At 42.5% G+C, this 23,878-nt stretch overlaps 2 protein-coding genes across 2 annotated transcripts in view; one reads left to right on the plus strand and one right to left on the minus strand.

Annotated features, from left to right (window-relative positions):
• Positions 1-1,512: 1,512 nt before the first annotated feature.
• TRMT5 (tRNA methyltransferase 5) lies at positions 1,513-7,528 on the minus strand. The gene is made up of 5 exons (XM_084207523.1): positions 7,499-7,528; positions 5,298-5,947; positions 4,867-4,991; positions 2,760-3,414; positions 1,513-1,746 (listed from the first exon to the last, which is right to left on the minus strand). Exons 1-5 carry the CDS (start codon positions 7,501-7,503, stop codon positions 1,682-1,684), a joined length of 1,500 nt encoding a protein of 499 aa, XP_084063649.1. The 5' UTR covers positions 7,504-7,528; the 3' UTR covers positions 1,513-1,681.
• Positions 7,529-7,739: 211 nt separating this feature from the next.
• Positions 7,740-23,878, plus strand: part of SLC38A6 (solute carrier family 38 member 6) — a gene marked incomplete at both ends in the record, with an annotated part of 34,045 nt that continues 17,906 nt past the window's right edge. Inside the window, 5 exons of the mRNA XM_084207377.1 lie at positions 7,740-7,889; positions 8,417-8,538; positions 9,238-9,311; positions 13,331-13,383; positions 16,238-16,277. Coding sequence (XP_084063503.1) covers positions 7,740-7,889; positions 8,417-8,538; positions 9,238-9,311; positions 13,331-13,383; positions 16,238-16,277 — 439 coding nt within the window. The remainder of the gene's footprint in view (positions 7,890-8,416; positions 8,539-9,237; positions 9,312-13,330; positions 13,384-16,237; positions 16,278-23,878) is intronic.

A 23,878-nucleotide genomic window follows, 5' to 3' on the forward strand; every position in this document is an offset into this window, starting at 1 on the left:
GGCATTCAGACCTTCAGGGAAAAAAAATTTACCAGTTCAAATCCTTCCCTGCCCTGGGACACTGTAGTGAAAATCAGTTATGTATTTTACAGGCTTGGCCCAGAAATGGTGATCAAAGCCTGGTTTGGGCTGGTGCAGTGATGCCAAAACCTAAAGTGGGTCTGTGGAGCAATGTGAAGTTACAGTGACCTGCAGTCTGTCAGGCAGGAATCCCAGGGTAGCTGCACCATTCCAGAGTGGTGGAGTGAGTGCCTTATCACTCCAGCAGTGTTTGTGGGGGGCCCTGGAGAACAGGAGCTGCCTTCACATGTTTAAGGAAAGGGGGAGGGCAGCAGCTGGAGAGCAGCAGAGGTGTCAGGAAACGGGACAGGCAGTGGAGCAGCAGCAGGGCTGGGGCAGAATCCCAGCACAGCACTCAGGCTGGAGCTGCAGGGACTGAGCAGGAGTGCTGGGGCTCGGTGCAGGCCAGGGAGGGATCAGGATACCGGGGTGAGTCAGGACAGCCTCCCTGGGGATGGATAAACGAGATCCTGCAGGAGCCCGGCTGCGCGGCCAAAGGCCGTCACACGGAGCCACCAGCAAAACAAATCCGTGGCCCTTGGTGGTGTTTGGGTGAGAACCAAAAATGCAGCAGGCTGCAAGCTCAGGGCTGGGGCCACAGCAGCAGGGCCAGGAGGGTGACAGACATCTGGTTGCTGGGCGTGAGCTCAGAGCCTGGGCTGAGGGAAAATATCTGAAACTGAGAGGGCGAGCCGAGTTCTCCGGCCAAATAAACTATTTGTGGTTGACATTGCCCAACAATAGTTTGGATGGGTAAGAAAAGGAAATCAAAGGCAGAGGCTTTTCAAATCCCTGCAGAATACAAGCAGCCAGCCAGAAAGATCATCCAGGGACTGCAGCAGGGGAGCAGGCAGAGGTGGGGAGAGCTGGGAGAGGGCAGAGGCCCAAAAGCCACGGGAGGACACGGTTCCAGGAGGACAGAACTGTTTTTCAGGTGCTGGTTTCAGCCTGGAACTGCAATGAGAGCATGAACTTCATCTGCAAACATGCAAAAGACATTAAAGTCTCTCTGGCTCTAACCATGGGCAAACACAAAGTCAGGAGTCAAGTAATCCCTAACTAAATCTTGGTGTTAAAAAGAATTTTTTACTCAAAACCTCAGGATGTTGGGCTATTTAGCCCTTTTGGTATCTCAGGTTAAGCTTTTGAAAGGTTACCTTGCTTACACAAGAGCTGTTTGTGCATCTGCTAACCATAATCCAATATTCTGAAACCAAAACACATCTGTCAGGGAGAATCCAGGGCAGGGGTTGTATCAGTCACCTTCCTAGACCTGACAAGACATGAAAGTCTATTCTCCCCACAACTTGCACATTATCAAAATGCTACAGCAGAAAACTACCCCAGGCCCTGCCACTGAGTTTGCACAGGGCATGAAACAACAGAGAGCAGGGAAGTACCAAAACACATTTATTATAAGAGAATAAAGTTTTAATTTTTTGTAGTAGCAGTTCCAATTGATCCCAGAATGAGAAGAAAAGGTGACTGCAGGAAACAAGGCTCCCAAAGAAAGCTGGTGCTCAATGGGAACACAGCTCTGCTCCTTATAACTCAAGGGGTAAAACAGAGACACTCCAAATATCCCTTACACAAACTAAGGTAGCCACCATAGCTCTGGTCTTCAACTCAGTACCTTCTCTTCTGAAGAATCCTGGCTGGTACAGAGACGTTTCGAGGCTGGTTTTGCTGGAAAAGTTTAGAAAAATAAGTTATTTAATGTACAGTAAACAGACTGACCTACCACAAGCTCTGGAAAAGGGAGCTCTGTTAAGGGATTTAACAGGAAGAGATGAGAGTTGAAATCAGGATTAACAGTCACAAATGAAGACTCTTAGAGCAATAATGGGGGGTCTTTACTGAATGCCAAAAAAGACTTTGCAAAAACCCTGTATGGAGCCACATTTCAGTGCTATCCAACAACAGCATAGAAATAATTTTCATGGCATTAAATCTGTATAAAAAGCCTCCTTTCCTCCAGTTCATGTAACTGCAGATGAGAGCCTCCCTCTGCTCCCTTTGTCATGTAGTGCAAAGCCTAAGATCACTGAAACCAACCAGTTTCTTAAATAAACAATTATAAGCAAAAAAAACCCAAAACCACAAACAACCAAATCCAGCACTGAAGATCTCCAAGGGTATCTGTGTCTCAGTTAAACTCAATCAGGTACAGAACCTGATTCTGCTGATGTGGTGACTCCAGACCTCACTGAATCTGTGTGAGCAGAAGGAGAAGGTCAGAGCTGGGAGCAGTCCCTTGGAAGTGCACTGATCTGGGCAAAAACACAGCTCCAGTTCGGAAGGACTGAGCTAACAGAGATGTCTGCTTGGCATTAGATCACAGAGCCACTGAATATTCTGCACTGGAAGGGCCCACAGGGATCACTGAGTCCCCATCCTCCCTCAGCCTCAACCTGAGGCATAAAGGTCTGGTTTATTGCCTGTGGGGTGATCCTGTCCAGTCCACCATTTTTCTGGGGAGGCTCATGCTGGGATCAGAGGAGCAGGCTGCTGTTAGCAAGGCGAGGAAGCCCTGCAGCTGCTGCACACGTGCAGGCGCTCGGTCCTGCCGGCCACCTCCGCGCTCAGCGCCACAGCCACGCCGCTGTCACACGCCCGGAGCGGCCCACGGGGCTGAGCAGGTGGGACAGCACAAGGTGCAGCCTAAAATCCCAATGCCACATGGGAGGTTTGCTCCTTACCTTCATCAGGGCAGGGCCTCTTGTAGAGCACATCTGCTGGGATCTGGAAACTGAGGCACAGCATCTCCTTGTTGGGCGCCACGTTCCTGACCAGGAAAGTGGAACAGCGTCCAGCCAGGGAGGTTCCCAGCGTAGCTTCTGCTCGCTCCTGAATGTCTCTGGCTGGGTCGCTGTGTTTGGAGAACCCGTAGCAGTGCACAGTGGGAAGGCCAGCAGGGCTGCAGGGCTCCCCGACCAAGAGATGCCTGAAAACATCCAGGAACTCCACAGCCAGAGCTGGCAGATTCATCACTATGTGGAACGCGGTTTTGTGCTCTTCCCCCAGCAGCGGCAGCTCTTTGCTGAGCTCCTCCCTCACCGGCCCCCGCAGGAAGTCCCTGCCGTCCATGTTGAACGCCTTCACCTTGGAGTCCACTTTGTTGAGCTTGCAGTTGTGCAGGAGCCAGGCGTAGGACTCGGGGTTGAGGTCGTTGGCAAACACTCGGCACTTCCTCCTGGCCGCCGGGATGGCGAAAGGGCCGACGCCGGCGAAGACGTCGAAGAGAACATCGCCGGCCCTGAGCAGCCCCACTATGCGGCCGTGCTCGGTGGACAGGCGTGGGTTCCAGTACACTTTGGAGAAGTCCAGTTCATAGGAAATGTTATTCTCTTTGACCTGGAAGTCCAAAACATTTGGTTAAGCCTCTGTGTTCAAATGCCAGGCGGATTTAAGCATTATCACTAATTAAGAAAATTAAAAACCAAGGTGCCTTATCGAAAGGTAACGTATACATCAGCACTGTCCCACTGGTAGCATATGTGAATCTTAAATAAACAGATCAACTAAGGAATCAAATAAACAGATCTTAAATCTTTACCAGATCAACTCATCCTAAACAGCCATGTCCCCAGTATCAATCCTGATGGCTGGCTTTATGCAGGTCTCAATCACCAGGTGGAAATAAAGCAGCAACTTAAAATGACCCTAAAAAAATCGGAGGGTTTTCAAGAGCTTTGTGGCTGGCTGACAGCTCCTTTATTGAAAGCAGACCTTGGAAAGATGCCTCAAGCCCTCCTCTGTGAAGTGCACACAGTAAATAAGTGTCTGAGAATGATAGGCCCAAGAACAGGAACCGTCAGCCAAATTCAAAGCCACTGGGAGCCAGTTCTGTAGCTTGAAAAATACTGTATTTCATCTCCCAAGGTGACAGAGTCTGGAAGCTGATCCAAACCCAAGCTTTGGGATGACCACTATCTCAAGAACAGACCAGAAAAGGAACAGTATTTATTCAGATGCGAATGGGATGCAAGCTAATACTCTCTTTGCACCAGCATGTGGAATTGTCTGATTCCAAAGTACAGTAACTGGGGATCCAGATCACCACATCGTTTGCTTTGCCAGCAAGAAACCCCTGAAGTGTCTTTGCACTCCTGGATGCAGCTCCATGCTGTGCCAGGTGTGTGGTGACACCATCTGCATAACATTCAATTGTCACTGCTGCCTTGACAATCCAATGGCCTTCTCTCTGCATGAACAGGATGTTCCACCAAGCTATTCAACTTTTAATTTGGTAATCTCGTGTTTTCTCCTTTGAAAGTATAAAGCTGCTAACAGATAAAATATTTCTGTGGAAGCAGTGGCCAAGTTTCCATTTACAGACAAGAAACCCTATGTGAAGAACACTTGGCAGTTACACAGTGATTGCACCTGATAAATGTCAGAGCAGAGGAGACAGGAGATCTGTCTTGCTGCTCACAGGAGAGGAAAAAGGCAAAGGCAAAATGTTGCCTAAGTTGCAAAGCTGGTGAGATAGAAATTTCTGTACCAGCCACTGTACAAGGCTTGGTGAAATCTGGAAACTGGATTTTCTTAGATCAAATCCACATCATTACATCTAGGCTGTGAACTGGGAAGAATACATACCTTCCTGATCCCCGTGGCTGAGTTTGCCCTTGGCAGACCAGGACAAAGGAATGCAGAAGTAACAGCCAACCCTTAGGCTCAGGTGCCAGGAAGGGCACTGTGCAAAGGAATGGTCTCAGCAGCATCCCTGCATCACACCTCTCCAGAAGATTCCTTTGGGTTTTAGCACATTAAATTTAAAACACCAGGGGGAAAGGCTTGTACCTTGGTCACCAGGTTGTTCTCTCCAGCAAGCACTTCCATTTCAAAATTCCTGTATGTGCTGTCGATAATATTGGTTTTATTCACTACACAGGTGATTCCTGGATTCTTGTCCATTATAACCTGGCCTGAAAGAGAGGGTGGGAGATCATTATGATTAAGGGACCAGGACCTTTCAATGTTCTACAACAGCCACAACAAGCCTGCTGTTTACAGGTAAATTAACAAAAGTGTGGGTTGGAACAACCTCTCTCTAATTAATGACTCAGGGCTGCAGCTGTGCCCTTTCCAAAGCACACACTTGACCCTGGCCCAGGGCTCAGTGCAGTGAGAGCACCACACTATGAGAGAAGGGAACTACCCCTCAGGACAGTAACTTTTTAACAATATACAAAGGATACAAAAACCTTCCTGAGAGGAGCTGTTTCACCTACCAATCAAGTGTCTGTAGGGCAGCTGGTGATCCCTGAGATTCAAATGAGCAATGTGGCCAACACGGCTGAATCCAGAGGTGACCTCTTGGCCCTCGGGAAGGACAGCTCGCAGGATCTCCTCCGACTTGAAGTTCTCATAGCTCAGCTCCAGGTGGTACTTGCACACCTCAGGAAGGACATTGAGCTGTTTCAGCACCTGCTGCTCTGACTCTCCTAATGAGAATTCCGGTACTTTATGAGGATCCAGGATAACAAATCTACTGTCCTCATCCTCTGGGTCCTCCACCACCCGCTTGAGGCCGGGGCGCTGCAGTACAGATTGTTTCAGGGACTTCAGCACGCTATGCACAATTTCTTTCTTGACTTTAAGAGCTGGAACAACCAGAGTCCTTTTGAAAGCCTCTCTGTTGAGCAGTGTCATCCCACGCACTCCAGGATGTGGCAAATACAGTTCTGGATTAGTTTTATCCTCCACGGTTTCGGGCATTGTGAACAAAGTATTTTTTTTAACTACTACAAAGGGCCCAGGTATTCTGCCAGAATGCTGTGCCAATAGCATCCAAACTGCTGGAAATGATGTATTTGATGCAGCTGTCCTAAAACGATTAGTTTTCAGTAGTCTGGCAGAGTATCCCAATCTCCACAAAGTCCTAGAAGAGAAATTATTCATTTTATAGACATTATGTAATCATTCCATTTAAAAGGCTGCAAATCACATGGATTTGCTGTTCTCTTAAACCAGAATTTCCATCCGTACCAAACAATCCACAATAGTTTAGTAAAGCTCTTTATTATGAAATATATGCTGCAAATTTGTTATTTTGCAAATGTACTTTTAGACTCAAATGTTAACTGACTTCAAGCGGCGAGATAATCCCCTCCTGCCAAAAAACAATGACCTCTCTTTGTTCTAATAAATGTGATATTAATCTCAGTAAGCCAAATGGAAAGATTTCTACTGTCTTGATCCTACTCCTGTTGGATCCCTCTTGTGTCTGGTAAAATTCATTACCAAGCAGTCGTTGCTAGAAAACAGTTATTAGCAACAGTGGTCATGATCACTCTTGGGTGATTTCTGCTCCCATGCCCCAGTGTAAGGAGTTCCATGCTCTGTAAGATCTTTGCTCCATGAGGTGCATGCCAGGAAGGTCAGTAATTAAATGCAATGTCCCCTGTAAGGTCCAAAGGAGCATCAGGAATTTCTGCTCCTGACACGGAGCCCCAGTTCATCAACGGAATGGAAACTTGAAAAGTGGCTTCACACTTCTCTAAATGGTTTCCTCCGCTAGACACAGACCAAAAGGGCCTAATTTTCTGCCTTGGCACTGGCTGCTCCAAGGTAGGAGCCAATGGTTTAGGTGGTGCTGGAGGCTGGCATTCCTCCTGACTTTTTTAAAAGCTTGTTTTGAGAGAGGCTCTGCAGGGAAATTGGCTCTCCTGCCTGCCTCCCTCAGCCCTGCCCCTCTCCAGGGTAACAACAGGCTGCGTGTTCTGTCCTTCACAAACCCTGCCGTGCCCAAACCCTGCCCAGGCTGCTCCTGCTCCCATCCCAGTCCCGCCCCGCTCCCGCTCCTGGCCGCACTCCGTGCACGTCCCAGGCCGCCCATTTCCCTCAGCCAGGCTTCTGGCAGAGCACACGTCCTTCCGAAAGGCACACGGCATCCCTCACCCTGCTGCACACGAGAAATCCCTCCTCCGGAGGCCTGAGCATCCCCGTGCTTTTCCTGGGGGTGGAAATGGGTGGTGTGGGTCTCAGAGAATCGAATCGGCTGGAAAAGACTTTTGGGATCATCGGTTCGAACTGTGACCGAGCACCCACCACCGTGGCACGGGATGCCTCGCCCCATCTTTCCTTGAACAGTGACTCCACTTTGCCGGACATCGTTCCAATGTCTGATCACCTTTTCTGTGACGACATTTTTTCTAATGTCCAAACTAAGCCTTCCCTAGCCCAACCTGGGGCAATGTCCTCTCATCCTGTCGCTTCTCGGTACTGGATTAAACCCACAAGACAGAGCCGCCCGCAACGCTGGATCTGGCTGGAGGCCACTGCCGCCACCTTTCCAAGGCACCTATGGAGAGTCACCATCGCTTCCCTCGGCACCACGATCCCCGATTGTCCCGTTCTCCCCTCACGGAATGTTCTTCCCTCAGGGAATTCTCTCCCCCCGCTCATCCCGCCCCGCCGCCCCCGCCCTCACCTCATGCCGGGCCCCGCGCGCCGCGCGCGCGCGTCATCGCCGCTGCGTCGGGCTGGGCGGGGCCGGGCCGGGCGGTGGCCGCGCCCACAATGCCCCGCCCCTCCATGGTCCCTCAGCGGGGCGGGCGCGGGGTGTAACGGCCCCGCCCCTCGCTGCTGGCCACGCCCACCTCATGGCCACGCCCCCGGTTGGCCCCGCCCCCAGAACTCCCCTCGGAGGCGCTCGGCGCGTGCGAGGGGCGATGGCGGCGGCGCCGCCTTGGGGGTCCGGGCGGGTCCGGCCCCTGCCCGCCCGCGGCTGGTTCCTGTCCGCCCGCGAGCGGCCGGAGGAGGACGACGAGGAGGAGGAGGACCGGGAGACCGCCCCGCTGCTGCTGCCGCCGCCGGGCAGCGTGCGTGTGAGGGGCGGCGGGGAGGGAGCGCCCTGAGGGGGCTGCGCCGGGCGCTGAGGGGAGGCTCGGGGAGCGCGGGTTCAAAGGGCGGGCGGGACGGGGCTGTGAGGGGCGGCTCCGCGGTGACAGCACCGGGGAGGGGAGAATCATGGATGGGGAAGGGGGGAAGATGAGCCTCTGGTCCCATGGCTGCTCCTGATCCCTTCGCTCCCCTGCCTGCTGAGCGCTGGAAGTGCTGCCGTGGGCCCTGCTGGGGCACGCAGGCACAGCCTGCTCCCAGCCCTCCGTCCTGCTGGGCTCGTTCCGCGCTCTGCCCTCGCCCTGCTCCAAGGCTGTGGGCGGCTTGCGATGCTCCCGGGGCGGCATCGTGTGTGCACAAGGATTTGCGTCGTTTTAGAATGAGAAGTGAGATTTTAGATTAGAGAAAGAGAAGTTGACTGTTGCCTCCTCCCTTGAATTTCATATTAGGAAAGATCAAAAGAGTTCTTTCACTAATTGTACTTTTTTTTTTTCTGTCCTTTTCACAGAGTTCTTCAAGTCATGGTTCTTCCTTTGCTTTCTCAGTGTTTAACTTAATGAATGCAATCATGGGCAGTGGGATACTTGGCTTATCCTATGCCATGGCCAACACAGGGATCATGGGGTTTAGGTAAGTTTTCAGTTTTTACATATACTCATTTTTAAACTAACCTTGAAGGTTTGAATTGAACAGAACTTGATTACTGACAGTCTTGTGCAAATCCGAGGAAGTAATAAATAGCTTGTGCCTTTCAGAATTGTTGATTAAGACCTTCCCCTTTTTGATTTAGTCATTCAGATCTGACCTGTTATAAGTCCTACCCAGATGTTGCATTAAATTGCCACAGGGTGGCAATTTCTTGGCCATTACTCCTAATGGATTGATATTTTCCTTTCAAAACTCTGATTTCCTTTGGCTCCAGGAATGGGCCTTATGGACTAGGATGGATATGTGGCTGAAAACTCTGAATCAACTCATGCTTTTGTTCCACTTTTGCTCATTGCAAATGCTGACCTGTGGGTAATGGGGCCAAAGTCACTGGAATTGTCAGTCTATTTCCTAAGCATTGGTTTCTCTTCACTGGGGGATGTGTTTTTGCGTATAAGTACCCACACAAACTCCCATGGTTATGGCCATTCTGTAATCCACACACCAGGGCAATTTGGCAAGTATTGGGAAGATCAGAGACCACGTGAACCATAGTCAGCAGATAAAAGCTATAAAATGAGGAAATCCTGTAGCTTAGTTCTTGCAAGAGTAGCATTCTTAACGCTCGAAAGTGCATTGTACTGTAAAAGTGCTTAATTGTGAATATTTTGTGGTTTTTAGTATCTTGCTGCTGATTGTTGCCAGCCTTGCTTCTTACTCTGTGTTTCTCCTGCTCAGTATGTGCACTCAGACTGGTAAGTGGAAAGGATTTATCTAACAGTGAGCTCTAAAATATTTCCTCAGTTTTATCACAGAGACATGACCCAGTATAAAGATTGCAGTTAACAGGGGTGTCTGATTGACTGACCTTGAAATATTAATGTTTTCACAATTGATATCTGCCATTTAAAAGCAGGATTTTGAGTCTTTTTGTGCAAAGCCAATGCCAAACTGACTGGTTTCTAATTTTAATTTTTTTTTTCTCCAAATGCCTCTCTTATCATTCCAGAGAGATTCTTTATTTCTGCAGCAAAATTATTTTGGTGCTGGCTGAACCTCACTATTTCAGTGTGTGCTTTTGCTTTCAGTGAATGCTTAAGAGCCATAAAATAGCAGCCTTTCATTCTCCTAGGAGTAGTGCATATGTTTTTGTCCATGGTTTGAAATGGATACCTTTCAGGTTTTTCAGTCATATTGGATTATCATCATTCTCATGGTGCTTTGTAGATGCAGCTTATAGAGCATTTTTGATGCTGAATGAGAAGTCATGGTGCAGCCCTTGGAAACTGCACTGCTTTGAGACAGTTCAATCCACTCTAATACCTGCAGTCAAATCTGCTCCTGTTTTAATTCCTGCTTCTTTTAATTGCTGCTGAAACAACTGAGTCTTTCCTTGACTTCTGCTACACAAAGATCATGTTACAGCAGGAAGTCTCCCTGCTTATTGTTTCCCTCTCATCTGTTCTCCTGTCTTTTCAAAGGTGGTGGGAGAAAACTTCTGCCTCTTTCCTCCTTGGCTTTGTTTTCTTTAGCTGCCTTTGGTCTCTCAGATGTTTGCTTCCTGATTCTTCTTAGATCTGCTGCTCCTGTCCCCACCTGTTGAGTGATCTTCTTCATACATTCTTAAAAGACACCCCTCAGAGGTAGAGTTACTTTTATGGTTGGTATTGTTGGCTGCTTGATGATTTGGGATTGAGTCTGGTAATTTCTTTCTCCTTTTGGAGCGCTGCTTATTAGAAAGGAGTCAGAATCTGAAACATGAAGCTAGAGGGGTATGTGAGAAGCAAAAAGAAAGGGGAGACTTCAGGTAATTTTAATGGCCTTCTAAACCTCTTACTTCAGGCTGAAAAGTTCTGTATTTTATGGGCATTAAGTGGCATTAAGCTGTTGTCTAGTAAAAAAAAAAGAGATTCTTTCAAAAGAATTATGAGAGGGAGAACTAAGGACTTAAGTTTATTGAAGTAAGAAGAGTTTGGATGTTCTGAACTCAGAGGCCTGATATGCAAGAAGGGTTTAACTCCTCAGTTCTTGTCCAAAGGCAAGAGTCCACCTCAGGAAAGCATTTTTGAAATGCATGCAGCTGAAGTGTCAGGATGAAGAATTCCTCTAGTCTGAAACTAATAATTAGTTATCACCTAATGCTGGCAGGTAGGACTTGCACCAGAACTATGTCTGGATAATGTTGTTGGATTTATGACCTTTTGTGTTCTGATTTTTTAAAACAAGATTTGTGATTATATTTCCTATAATTCCTGTCAGCTATTGAAGTAATTAAATGTTAGATAGCATTCCAAGTTTTTCCTTGGAACACTGTCTTTAAAAAGTGGGAAATAAAATCTTTGTACCTTGACAAAGTAAAATCTATGTACGTGTTTGATTCCAAAGTACTTAATTAAACTTCTTCTTTTAAAAAATCTATATTAATTTGTAAACGGTGTTAGAGTATTAAACTTAATCCATGGGAAAAAAATTGGAAGGAAAACTTAGTATTTTTATTTAAAAGGTGGTGAAGAGAAACTGTTGACCGTGTAAACTATGATTTAGGAAAGAGATTACCTATAAAACACCTTCTGAGAAGAAAATACTAATACTAACTCCATTTCAAACAGAGGCCAGGATTCATTAAGCACAGGCATTTTAGTTGCAGTTCAAAAATAAAGAAGTGTCTTCAGTTACTCATTTATGTTGGTCTGGACTTTGACAAAATCAAGTGATTTGTGTAGACCAAAAGGCTTAGCAAAAAAAATATTGTCAAGTGTTGAGTTGAGATTAGTTTAGTCAGTGTTTGTCCTGGTGTTAATTCAATATGACCTGTGTTGGTTTGGGCTGATAAAGGCTAAGCTTACTCTGTAAAGCAGAGGAATTGGGAATTTAAGTGGGATGCACTTTGAAGTTTTGTGGCTGTTACTTTCTTTTCATTTTAGAAGTCAGTCACAAATATTGCTGGTACTATAATTCACATTTAAATGGATCATTTCCATGGAGTGTTAATAACATGATAAAAAATAAGCTAATCAGGCAAAACTTGTTTATCTTTATATAAATTGCACTAAATATCTTGTTCCATGTATTCTTGAAATTGCAGAATAATGTGATCAAGTGACAGAGCTTCCCAGTGTTCACAGGACTAAACTGATTACAGAAACAGTTACTACAGAAAATACTCTAAGGTTTCATATTGCTCTTTTGGAATTGTGTGGAAAGTTTTGTTCTCTTTGCTCATAACTCCTCATAGATGTGTGCTGTATATTTATTACCATGTGGTAAAATTAACTTGCTCTTAAATATGTTTACTATTTTTCTGATTTTTTTTTTAATGGCAATGAAGATGGCTACCTAAAATGCCTTTTTATTCCTTGTGATTAGCTACTTTATAAATGGAAGCTAGGAAAAACACAGGGTAAAATCTAGTAAGACATAGTTTTTGTTTAATTATATTTGTTAGAGACAGTTCCAGGTTTATGCTGAGCACTGACTCTGGCCCATTTAATTTTGTTATTTCATTTATATTGTCATAGTATGCTGGTGTCTGTAGTAGAGCAGAATGGGAAATATTGCCCTTGAAAAAATCATATGAGAAAATTAATGAATTTCTGTTGGATTTGGTTTCTGTTTATTTTTGTTTTGTTCTTTTCCCCTCGGGGGCACTGATCTGATTGTGTGCAGAACTCCAGTGAAATAAAACCACCTAAGCTTGGGCAAGTCTGAGGCTCCAGTGCTGTCATCTGATCTGTGTGAGGTGCCTGTGTCTCCCATGCCTTGTGTCATTTACTCAGAGGATGGGGCTTAGCTCAGGTGTGAAAAGCTCAGCTTGCGCAGCTGGGCCCTCAATTAAGCTGTGACAGGAGCAGTGTTGTACCAAACAGAACCAAGGAAGAGAAACCAAGTGTCCTGACAACAGAATTATGTGGGTTTGAGATTAATTTTACCCTCTGAAGTGTTCACAGTTGTTTTATTACATCCCAAAAAATGAATGGTGTTTCTCAGAAAACTTTCCTCTTTTTGATACTGCTTGAATTTCTAATATCAAAATGCAGAGTAACAATGAGAGGCTTTAATATGACATCCTCCTCTCTGAGAAGGGATTGTTTTGAGTTACCAGCAATAATAGAAGTGAGCTTCAGCTAAAACCCAGCAAAATTATACAGGAAACCACAGACTGTTTTCATGTAATTATGTATGTGGGGTGCAGGTAAGGGCAGGATTTTTGTTTTGCTTTGGGTTTTATTTTGTGTTTTTTTAATAATAGGTTTCAACTAAAGGAGGTGTTTAACTTCAGCTCTCTTGAAAATAGATAGGGCCTAGTTCTTAAAGGCTGGAAAGATGGCAGTGTTTATATTTGTAGAAAGGTGAAAATGTATCCTCTGTTGTCATCCTAATTTATAAAAACCTGCTCTTTTAAGAAATAAAGTACAGAAATATCTTATATCTAATTGCTAATGCTAATTTCATAGTTCTTCACCCACAAAGAACATCTTTGGGAGAAGGCAATTTGCCATTAGTGTTCTAGTATTATATTTTAAATATTGCAACTGCAAATACTAAATTGAGTTTCTTAAGAGTCTCTGAATGTTTGAGAATAAAGCAGTATTTTGTAGCAAAAGTACAGGTGAATATAAAAGCCATTTTGTAAGTTAAAAAATGTTATGAAATATTATTTTAATTCTGAATTTTATTAATTTAAATAGTGGGGGAAAGGGCCAAAAATAGAGCTTTCAGTCTTTTCAAGTTAGAGATATTTTAGCTCCTTTCTTTTTTTCCCCCTTACCAACAGCTGTCACTTCTTATGAAGACCTTGGCCTTTTTGCATTTGGATCAACTGGAAGGGTGAGTATTAATTTTTACCTGTTTTTCTTCTTGGTCTCATGCTTCTGATATGCAAATGGTCTTTGCATAATAAAGAAATATAAATTAAATTAACAGTATATTACTAACACCGTGGTATGCTGAAAATCCATTACAGCCTGAAGCTTTTTGCTTGGTTTCAGTTTGTGTCTGCTCTGTGAAATCCCAACTTCAGTTCCTTAAATGCAAGATTTTGTGCTGCTTTCCTGTCAGAGTGTTCACTTTCAGTTGTCTGTACAAATCTGTTCACTGGCATTGTTGCTCAAGGTTCAGATTTGATACAGTCCTGCCTGTGTTGTAAAAGTGTCAGGAGACAGGAAAGGGATGGATTTGCTGTTTGTGTCAGCATTTCATAGGGATCTAAGATAAGGGATGGCTTTTCATGTCATTTCCTCAATAGGAACAACTAAGAGTACATATAATACATGTTATTTGTTTCCTTTTGTTTAATAAGCTCTTCACATGAATGTTTCTTACTTGTTTTATCTCATGATTATAAAAAACCCACAAAACCCCCAAAAAACCAAACCAACAAACGAAAGCAATGAACCAAAACCACCATCAAACATAACCATTTCTAATCCAAGAGTAATCAAAATGTTAACTATTATTTTTTTGGTGATGTGTTCTGAATCTCTCTTTCCCAACAGTGATGTTACTGCCTGTGAATACTGCACATTTAATGTTGTGAATTCTGTGCTCTGTGTTCCAGTTACACCTCACTAAACCCAGGTTTTTTACCACACACAAGTGTGATTCTAATGTTATACTGAAACAATGCAAACTTTTTAAAATTAGTTTGCCCTTAGCAGGCTAGAGACTGCTTTCTTTTGTCTAAATGTCAGTGAGAATTAAGCCTGAGCTATCAGGTGTTTGTAAGGCTTCCATTAGCATTAATAAGCAGATGAGTGTAGTCTGAGGATCAATATTTATTGACCAAATTAACAAGTGATCAACCTCAAGAGATAATAAACCTTGATAATAGCAAGGAATAAGACATAGTTCTTTTTTACAGGAGCTGTTCTGTACACATTAACCATGAGCCATTACTTGAAAAAGTCATAGAAATGTAGAGCTTAAGAAGAAACTAAAATGTGACTTACTCTACCTTTGCCCTGAAGCAGGGCTGAACATACATAAACCATTCTTGGCAGATGCTTGTCTAATCTATTATTTAAAAGCTGAAGTGAAGGAGATTTCACAGCTTCACATCATAGTCAATGTGTGTATTTTGTATTTTTTTTAATTCTTCTTAATATACTGTTTCATTATTTACAGTTTAAGTAATCGGTGCTGAAAATTATCTGGCCTTTTATTTTTAGTGTGCATGGAGAGCACTGGAATATTTCTGTGGTGGGAAGCTGTTCTAGAGATAAAATAATCAAAATTCACCAAGCTTTCCTGGTGAACTGCTGTTTTCTGAAACAGTTGTCTTTGTCACTTGAAGCATATTTGACATTTATACACTTTTCTTAAAACTTGCCTGCAAGACAGGCTTTGCTGCTTCTGAGTGTTATCTCAGACTGTTTTCTCTTTGCAATCCAGTAACTCTTAAGTCATGTATTTGAGGTCTGCTTCCTGAATGCCTTGCTTTTAACTGATCTTGTTGGTTTTTGGGCTTTTCTACTTCACCACAACCATTCTGAATTCTCATCTGTCCCTGAATAGCTCTCACTTCAGTCAGGCATAGATGATTTTTTTTTTTTCCTTTTTTCTCTGCAGCAGTGCTTAGTTCTCCCTCACACATAGGGGATGATACTGCCAGGCCAGTGTAGAGCCTTGCTTTAACTGGCAGCTTGGCTTGAGTAAGCTACTGGTTAACTGCTCTTGAACTAGAGAACTCAACCTGATGATTTCTTTTCAAGTGTATTTTTCTGAGATTTGTCAGAACGGAAATATTCTGCTGTTGGAAGATTGCTAATTCTCCCTTTCCAAAGGTGTGAACTATTTGTTTCCATCTATGGCAAATTCCAAGATATCTTTTTTTTTCTTCCTTTCCTTGGTGAGCTTTGAATTGACTTTGAATTAATTTAAAATCTGACATTTTTTTTTCAAAAATCAAAATTTGTATTTCTTCTCATTACTGTAGCCTAATTTTTTTCCAAGTTGACTTAATGGCAGCATTCATTTAGGAAATGTCCTATATCAAGAAGGGCAGTGGGCAGAAAGAAAACTGAAGCTCATGATCATGGTATATTAGAGCTAAACTCAAAAGAAAACATTGGAAAAACTTTATAGCCACTTTTAGGGGTTTTCTTTCAGTTGGAAATTTTTTTTTTTAATTCAGAAATGTTTTTTAATAGCCTGTGATCATTTTTGCTTCCATATCAGTCCAGTATGAATAATCACAAGTGCTAAGGAAAAGTCTATCTGGTTTACAAGTTTTAAGAAACAATGACAGTCCTGACAGTCAGAAATATTCAGGAGTAAGGAAGTACTGTACAAATCTCTGCTGTCTTCTCAGAGATAAATTATAATTTTCATTTCTATTCACCTGATACCAGTTAGAATGCACTTATATTTTCAGTGATTTAAAAAAACTTCTCTTGTGCACAACAGGCTTCACTGTATAATTACTCTTGCTTTGTCTCAGAATAAATAAAAATGTGATGTTTTCAGGAAGAATTTTTGTTTCCATGCTCATGCTCATTTTAGATTGTGCTTGTTTCCATGTGTTAAACTCCTCACGAAGGAGAAGATTCCCTTCCTTTCAGGACTTGTTATCACTGCTACATCTGGTGTGTTTAAGATAATACACATGTGGTTTATGCCTGCTGTAGACATATGATTTAAGTTATCCTTCTTACCCTTTCTAAAGAAATCAAATTTTTTATAGGTCCTTGTTGCAACTACAATAATTATCCAGAATATTGGAGGTAAGAGACTTCATATGCTAAATATTAAATCTGTGACAAGCTTCAAAGCTCCATGAGCACCAAAGGCAATAATTAAAGTGTTTTTAAGAAACTGATTTAAAGGACAGAAAACTTAAGGGAAAGGCTTTTGTGATGGTGCTGAGCAGAAGGGCTGTAGTTGTGGGATAGATGGGGGAATTTTGGGGGTTGGATTCTCTGCCTGTTGCTGCATCCCAGGATGTGGAGCACATCCTTTAGAGCTGCACTGCTCATTGCAAGGAGCTCAGGAAGCAGCATCTCCTCTCTGCTCTTCTGTACATTTGTATCTGGTAGCTGCATCTTATCAGATCATGTGGTTTGGGTTTTGCTGTTGGAACCTGCTTATGTATTTTAGTGATTTGTGCAGCAAGTGATTGTTTACTTAGCTATGATGTTTCATATGTTTTGCATTAATGGGAGCTTTCTTTTTTTAGCTCAATAACTTGTTTTTTGGGGGAGTTTATCCTTCTGACTTGCATCATACGGGCTTTCCCCTTCCACTGTTCGTTATTTTGTCTTCCTTGGTAGATGGCATAATAAAATAACACTCCCTGGTTTTGTACTTGGACTCTTCCTCAGGTATGCTCACATACTTGACAGTCACTAAGTATTTAGAAATTATTTGTCTGAAAATAAAACAGTTTGAAGTCTAATAGAACAATTTTAATTTTTCTTTTGTTGTAAATGTTTTGGATGCTTTCTTTTAAATGAGGGAATTATCTGAAAGCTCCCTTCTCTGTTCCCTACCACCATGGGTTACCCATGTTCACATACATCAACAGAAGGAAACAGCATTTCAGTGCTGTTCTTCTTTCCTTTAAGATTACCTGTCAAGTCCAGATAATTCAATGATTGCTGGTTTTTGTCACTAAGCACCTAGAACTAGAGAAAGTAACTGTGTTTTCATTATAAACTTGGAATATTTTCTTATACTAAGAGTTCCAATATAATAAAACCTGCCCAAATGAAATGGCTGTAAAAATCCAAGCATTAATTTTAGGCAGCAGTGACCATAGCAATTCCAAGATTAAGGACTATTTATTCATGCAGATTTTAGAGGATGTTCTGTAGCAATGAACAAATCTTTTCATTTCCTTTCCCATTTGAGTGCGCCTCTAAATAAACAGTGCAAGAGAAGGAGGGATACACAGAACAGGTTCTGGAGATTCTGGGATCATGTACAAGACTATTGTCAAAGGAAATATGACTCTCATTTCTTCCTCATCACAGTTCATAACTTCCTCTGGGCCATTTTAATAAAATTCAGCTCAGTAACTCTAGAGCCCCAAACCAGTGCATGCTGGATGCTGCAGTCCAAGTCCCCAATGTCAGGACCAGCTCTGAAGGTGACTGTGCTGCAGGCTGACAGGCTCCTAGAAAAAATAACATATGAAAAGTTCTCTTCACTTTTCACACAGCTTTGACTCTTAAGGAACTTCATGGAAAAAAAGAGAATTTTTCTTGTCTTTCTGGTCCTTCTGCAGATTTTACATGGGAGAACTGTGGAGTGTAGTTTGTCCTGACTGGGATCCATGCTGGGATTAAGTGTAAAACCTGGGCTCTGCCTGTCCTGCTGGTTTGCTGTGTTCCCCTCTTTCTGTTTTTCTGTCTGGCTGAAGGAACCAGGAGCACAGTGCCTGTTGGGCAGACATCCAGACTCTGTCAACATCTTTGATTTCAGAGGAAGGCTAAAAATAAAATTGTTTTGTGTTACCTCTTCCATCATCAGACCTGGGTGCATTGCATCACACAGTTATCTTATTTCAGAAGTGATTAGAGAGCATGAGATAATGAAAGATGGCTTGTGATTAAGCAACTTTACCAGGGTTATTGTCACTATCTGCATCTAGTCTGGGCTTTTTTTAACGTTTGCTCTGATCCCTTCTAAAAATAGCCTAAGTGCAGAAGTGATTTACATTAATTTGTGGTGGAGAGAGCATTTTAGTAATAATTTTAATAGTTTTGCTTTCCAATTTGTCATCTTTTTGTTTTTGTAAAAGAAAGCCTAATGTGCAAATTTGAATTTGACATTCTAATTGCATACACTCAGGGATTTGTGTAGATAGGGGAATTGATTTTTTTTCTATTACCAGGATACCTAAGGGAAAAAATAAACATTTTTGTACAGCTGCAGGAAAGTGCTGGATTGGTCAAATTAAGGTTCAGGTTTTCAAGTACATTGTCTGGAATTTGAGCATGCATCTTTACCATGAGTATTCAACTTCTTCTGTAGATTTTTAATGGTCCCTTGGAAGTCATTTAATTAATCCATGTAACACGAATCAAACACCAAAATCCATTAAAGTACCAAGTTTAACTAAGGATGCACCAGGATACTGAGTTGACTTTTCAATATCCAAATGTAAATTAGAATAATTTTAATGCCCTAACTCAAAAGACTATAGAATATGAGCTTAGAGTGACTAAACTTGGAGAACATTTGCCTTGCTTTCCTTATAAAGAATATGTTCTTGTAATATAGGTATTTGTTAATGAGGAGAAACAAAAGATTGGATGGGATGGCCAGTGCTACTAATTTTTACATTCCATTTCTCAGGTTTTTGACCCAATCCAGCAGCCCTTTAATGTAAACAATCACATGAACTGCCTTGTTCCTGACAGGGCTGCTTGGTGTGTGGGTGCAAAGAGCACATGAAAAAGGGAACTGTCAAACTGCACTTCCCAGGCTGCTCAGGTTTGCTCATCTGCTCCTCCCAACTCTTCCTGTCACACACATCTTCCTCTGCAGTGATCTTCCCCATCCATTTCTCACCTGCTGTGAAGAAGAGGATCTTGAAGGCTCCCAGATGGTGTCAGGTGCCCTCAAAGAAGGGAGAGAGCCCTTGAGGAATTGCAGGCCTGGAGGCACACAAGGAAGGAGGATGGCTGCTGCTGGAAATGCTGAGTTCCATGGCTCTGGCTGGCTCTTGTCATCCTTCCCAGGAGCAGCTGGAGTTGGATGCATTCCCTGCTATTGTTTAATGGTGTTGTGCTTCTAGGAAGTGATGGATGAGGCACAGTGGGCCAAAGCTGTGGCTGGGAATCACAGAGCCCTTCCCTCTCCCCACCAGAAAGATTTTGGGAGCTTCCTAGGTGCTTTCTGAAGCAGGAGAGGAAGGAGAACAGCAATTTCTCCTTTTAGAATTGTCCTTTCTGTAGATGTGACTGAAAAGGAGGGCAGTCCACAGCCATGTACCCAAGAGAAAATCTTCAGGACTCCTAAAGCATGTGTAATAAAGTTAGACAAGGGCTGATTTTTAGCAAGGCTGGTGGAAAAATGGAGACAAACACAATAAAGTATTGCACAAGAGCAGCTCTCAGCCCATTGCCAGCACTAACAAATGCCAGCAGTGAGGTTAGCAGGAAGCATGTGGAGTTTTGCAGCGTGCTTCCCAGGCTGGGCTGCCATCAGCTGAAGGTCACTGCTGCTGAGAATGGCTGGGCCTGGAGGGCCTGGTGGCTGTGATGTACCCAAACATCAGTCCAGACTGCTGAGAACAGGAGTTTACTCATTTAAAATTTATTAACAGTGGAATGAAGTGCTGCAGTACCACCTGTAGTACTACCATGTAGCTTAGGTGGCCTCTGTGAGGATTTTTGCAATATATATTTTTTCAATTTCTTCAGATAGCCTGCCTTGGCTTGTCCCCAGGTTGCCACTGCAGTCATTCTTTGGAACTAAACTTTTCCAGACAGCTATCTTGCTTTTACAAAGAATTATTTATTTTCTTATATAAATACGGTTTAATTCAATGTAATTTCTATAACTATTGCTTTTTGCTTTTTGTTTCTGTATTCTGGAGTTAAGGTGTCCTCAAAAGTACACACTTTTTTTTTTTTTGGTTAGAATCAGTGATGAGGAAAAAAGCTCATTCTGTGTCCTTCAAGGGATTTTTATCCCCAGCACTGCCTGAATCCTGCAGGCAGTGACTGGGAGCGACAGGATTCCTTCCAATGGGTGATTTTATGGCCTGTTAATACAGCCAAGGTGACAGACACTACACAGAGACCCTGCTGTGAGTGTAAGACGCCCTAAATAAGTATTTACAATCGCGTAGTTTGTATTTTTCAGGCTTCCCGGAATCAATGGAGAAGCGTTGCCGCTGTGCAAAGCAGATATTTCAAAGAAGCAGCACCACCCTCTGCTGGCCTGGGCTGCCTTCCCGGGAGAGCTGCCGGCAGCCCGGCGCCTCGGGAGCCTCCAGCTTCTCCTGCTGGCTTCCACATCCCCTCCCCTTTGTTTTTCTGAGGTAAACAGTGAAATATTTAATTTAGCTCCCTCCATGTAAATATATATATATGTGTGTGTGCTTTCTGTGAGCGCCTGCTTAGAGGTGCTGTGCAGAGACTAAAAAACTCCTCTTTTTATCAAGCTAGGTGGGCATTTTTTTATTGCAAATTATTTTCTTCTGTGTTTTTTTTCTCTTCCCCCCCAAGTTCATCCATTCTTCAGTTTAGTTCCAAACGTGTTTGCAAAATTTGTTTCAAACTTAAATAAAGCAAGTTTTTTTTCAGACTGAGGGGGCAGATGGGAATAACCTTTGTGTAATCAGTGAGAACAATACTCCAGAAGCTTTGAAAATGAATGAACAGTGCAAATCATGGAGGAATAAAATAAAATACAGCTTTTTTTCATGCTGAGACCTGCATTCTTAATACCTTAAGAAATTACTGAGCTTCCTTTAAGTATGGGAAATCTAATTCTATTTTCAAACAAACTCAAATGTTTGTTTTCACAGCATGGTTTACTTTTGACCTGAAAGCCTAATTATCCTGACTGATTCAAAGTGAGGATTTCCAGTGCAGAGCTGCCTTAATTAAGGGCAGGTTTGTCAGCTCCTGTACTAATTTAACAATTGATGACCCATGCTCCTGTGTTTTCCTATTGCAGTGAATGGAAGGTTTGATATTGTAAAGAATATTAAGCTTTCTTTAAATACTAGAAAAAGAATGACAGAAATACCAGCCTGCAGCTGTACTACAGAATGGAATATGTGATGAGCTATGTAGGAAACTTTTCTATTCTTTAGTATATAAATGCACACTTATAACTAAGGGAGTTTTACCAAAATAAATCTGCTCCCTGTGTGTTCCATGTACAGTGAGAAGGATTTTTTTGGTTTTTAAGCTTGCTATAGGTAAGTTCCAGACTAATTCAGATAAAAGCTAAAGATAGAAGGAAAAGGAAGCAGGGGAATAGAAATTCATCAGGATGAGTCTCCATAATAGAAGGACAAGCAAAGAAATTGACGACCTGTTTGAGTTCTTGGAATTTCTCTGTATGAACAAGGTTTACATCTTCTGTCACACACTCCATTCTACATCTGTATTTAAAACCAAAGAAATTATCCCAACATTCTTTTTTAAAGCTTCCACTAAAAGGACATACTAAAACCAGTAGCTCCCTCTCTTCTCCTGGGGAAGTTTGGAGGGGAGCTTATTTCCATCTTTGCACAGTGCTTAAAAATGCAAGACATATTTACAGGACTCTGATACCATCATCTACAGTGGCAGATGAGGAGAAGCTAACCAGAAGAGTCAGACCCTTCAATGAAATTATTTAAAGGGATTTTAAATTCTACGTTTACTTGTTCTTAAATTCTATGTTTACCTACAAGTTTTTTGTACATTCTCTGACATCCTTGCTGTGGACTTTAGCACTTGGTCTCTTTTTGGGTAGGATAATAAGAAAAACTTTTTTTTCTTTTCACCAAGCAACCACCCACATATTTCAAGTCTGGACTACCTCAGAAGAGGTGTTTTGAGGACTATTTAAAAAACAACCTTTTCTCTAGCAACTGTTTTTTCAGATAGGGGTGCATATGGCCAGTGTTAAATAATATTGGTAGCACAGCACAGACATTCTGAATAATGTATGCATGCTGTGTGTATTTATAGAGTCACAGCTCATGCTGGCACTGCAGGCTGTAGTAATGGAAGTGTAAAGCAATTATTCTATTTTCTATTTTAATAAACTTTTTGGTTTTTTCTCTCAAAGAGCTAATACCAAGTTTTCAGATCATAGCAAAGTGATAGATATTTTCAGAGCAATATTTCTTACTGCTTTCAACACAGTGTAAGTGTACAGAATAATAAACTAATAATTATGATTTCTGCTGAGTTCTGGTGTGTCAAGGTCTGCTGGGGAGTTCAGATCTATTCTCCATCAAGTAGCTCTAGGTGCATACTGAAAATTACCTCAAACTAACATAATACATGCAAATTCAGAACCTGAAAATTAGCAAGTGACCATGTGAGGGTTGCTCACATAGTTCTGGTTCAGCCCTTGTGGAATCCCCCTATTGCTGCAGCCTCAGACCAGACCATTGCAGAGGGTTTGTTCTGCAGGAAAGCTGTGTCCCTCAGTGCTGGAATGGGTGTCTCATGTCAGTATTTCAGGGTAAATCAGAGCACAAGGATGTTGTGCTTTTTGTTGTGTTCTCTTGTGTCACAGCTCAGCCTGTGGCTGTGTAATCTCTTCCTTCCATGGAACATCAAGGCTTCCAAGGGGAGCTGAGGTTTTATTTGTACAACACAACCTGAGTCAGGAAAGTGAGGTACAGATTGTTACTGGAGGCAAAGGATACCTGATTTTTTGTCTGTCTCATTCTATGCTCTCAGTTCCTCAGGTAGAAAAAGACTGTCACAATATTTTAGCTTTTCCTGTTTTAGTGTCATCTTTAAAAAAACAAACAAACCAACCATGTTCTTTGCTCACTCTGTAGTGTGTTGCAGAGTTACACTGTGGTTCGTGTCTTCATGCCAAGTAAAGCTACAAGGAGTTGTTTCTCCTGAGGAGAATTAAAACTGTGTTTGCAAATGAATTAAAAGCAGAATTTGCCTTTTTTAAACTGTATTTAGTATGGGCATCCTGCTCAGATTCATGCACAAGATTCAGGTTTTGTTTAAGCAAAAACCAACATCCTGATGTTTAAATTAAATAAATTTTTACCTAGGATTCCAACATCAGGATATAAATAAAATTATTTACTATTCATTATTCATCTTGTAGTACAAACAAGAGAATATAAAAAATCCTGCTATGTGAGATTGTTTCCCATATGCCCAGAGAAAGGAAGAAAGATGCACACAAATGTTCAGCATGCACAAGTTCTTGGTGCAGGACTCCTCCCTCCTTAGGAGTGGAATTCAGTGAAACAGGACTCCTCTCAAAAACAAAGAGTGAGCAACAAAGGATAAGTGATCAAGTGATTAGCCAGAGGCTAATAGGAATGCAAGGGCAGAGTGACAGATTGCATATTGGAGGAAATCTGATCTGGAAATTAATTTGAAGGTTTCTGCAGTGGAGACTGCAAAAGAGCTAGTTTTGAAATCTTTCTGAAGGACATAAATATATGAAAACTCTGGCTTGCTTGTGTATAAAGTAGTGTGTCATACAGGAGAGAAGGCTAATGGATAAATAAGGTTGAAATGCAATTAGGAATTTTCCTTTCCCTCCACCTCCACTTAGTTTTTTAAAAAATCAGAGTGAAATATGCAGCTGCCTGCAATTTAGCATGAAAAATTGGGTTAGTTTACTTACAAATTCTAGTGACTTAGAAATATGCATGCTGTAATTTTCT

This window comes from Fringilla coelebs, assembly GCF_963513975.1.
Source record: "Fringilla coelebs genome assembly, chromosome: 6".
In the NCBI taxonomy this organism is placed as follows: Eukaryota; Metazoa; Chordata; class Aves; order Passeriformes; family Fringillidae; genus Fringilla; species Fringilla coelebs.

Excerpts from the sequence above, each read along its gene's own strand:
- TRMT5 (XM_084207523.1), bottom strand. Across the intron at positions 4,992-5,297 it reads GCCCTACAGACACTTGATTG|GCCAGGTTATAATGGACAAG; the intron begins GTAGGTGAAACA and ends CCTCTCTTTCAG. Across the intron at positions 3,415-4,866 it reads AGAACAACCTGGTGACCAAG|GTCAAAGAGAATAACATTTC; the intron begins GTACAAGCCTTT and ends TTGGACTTCCAG.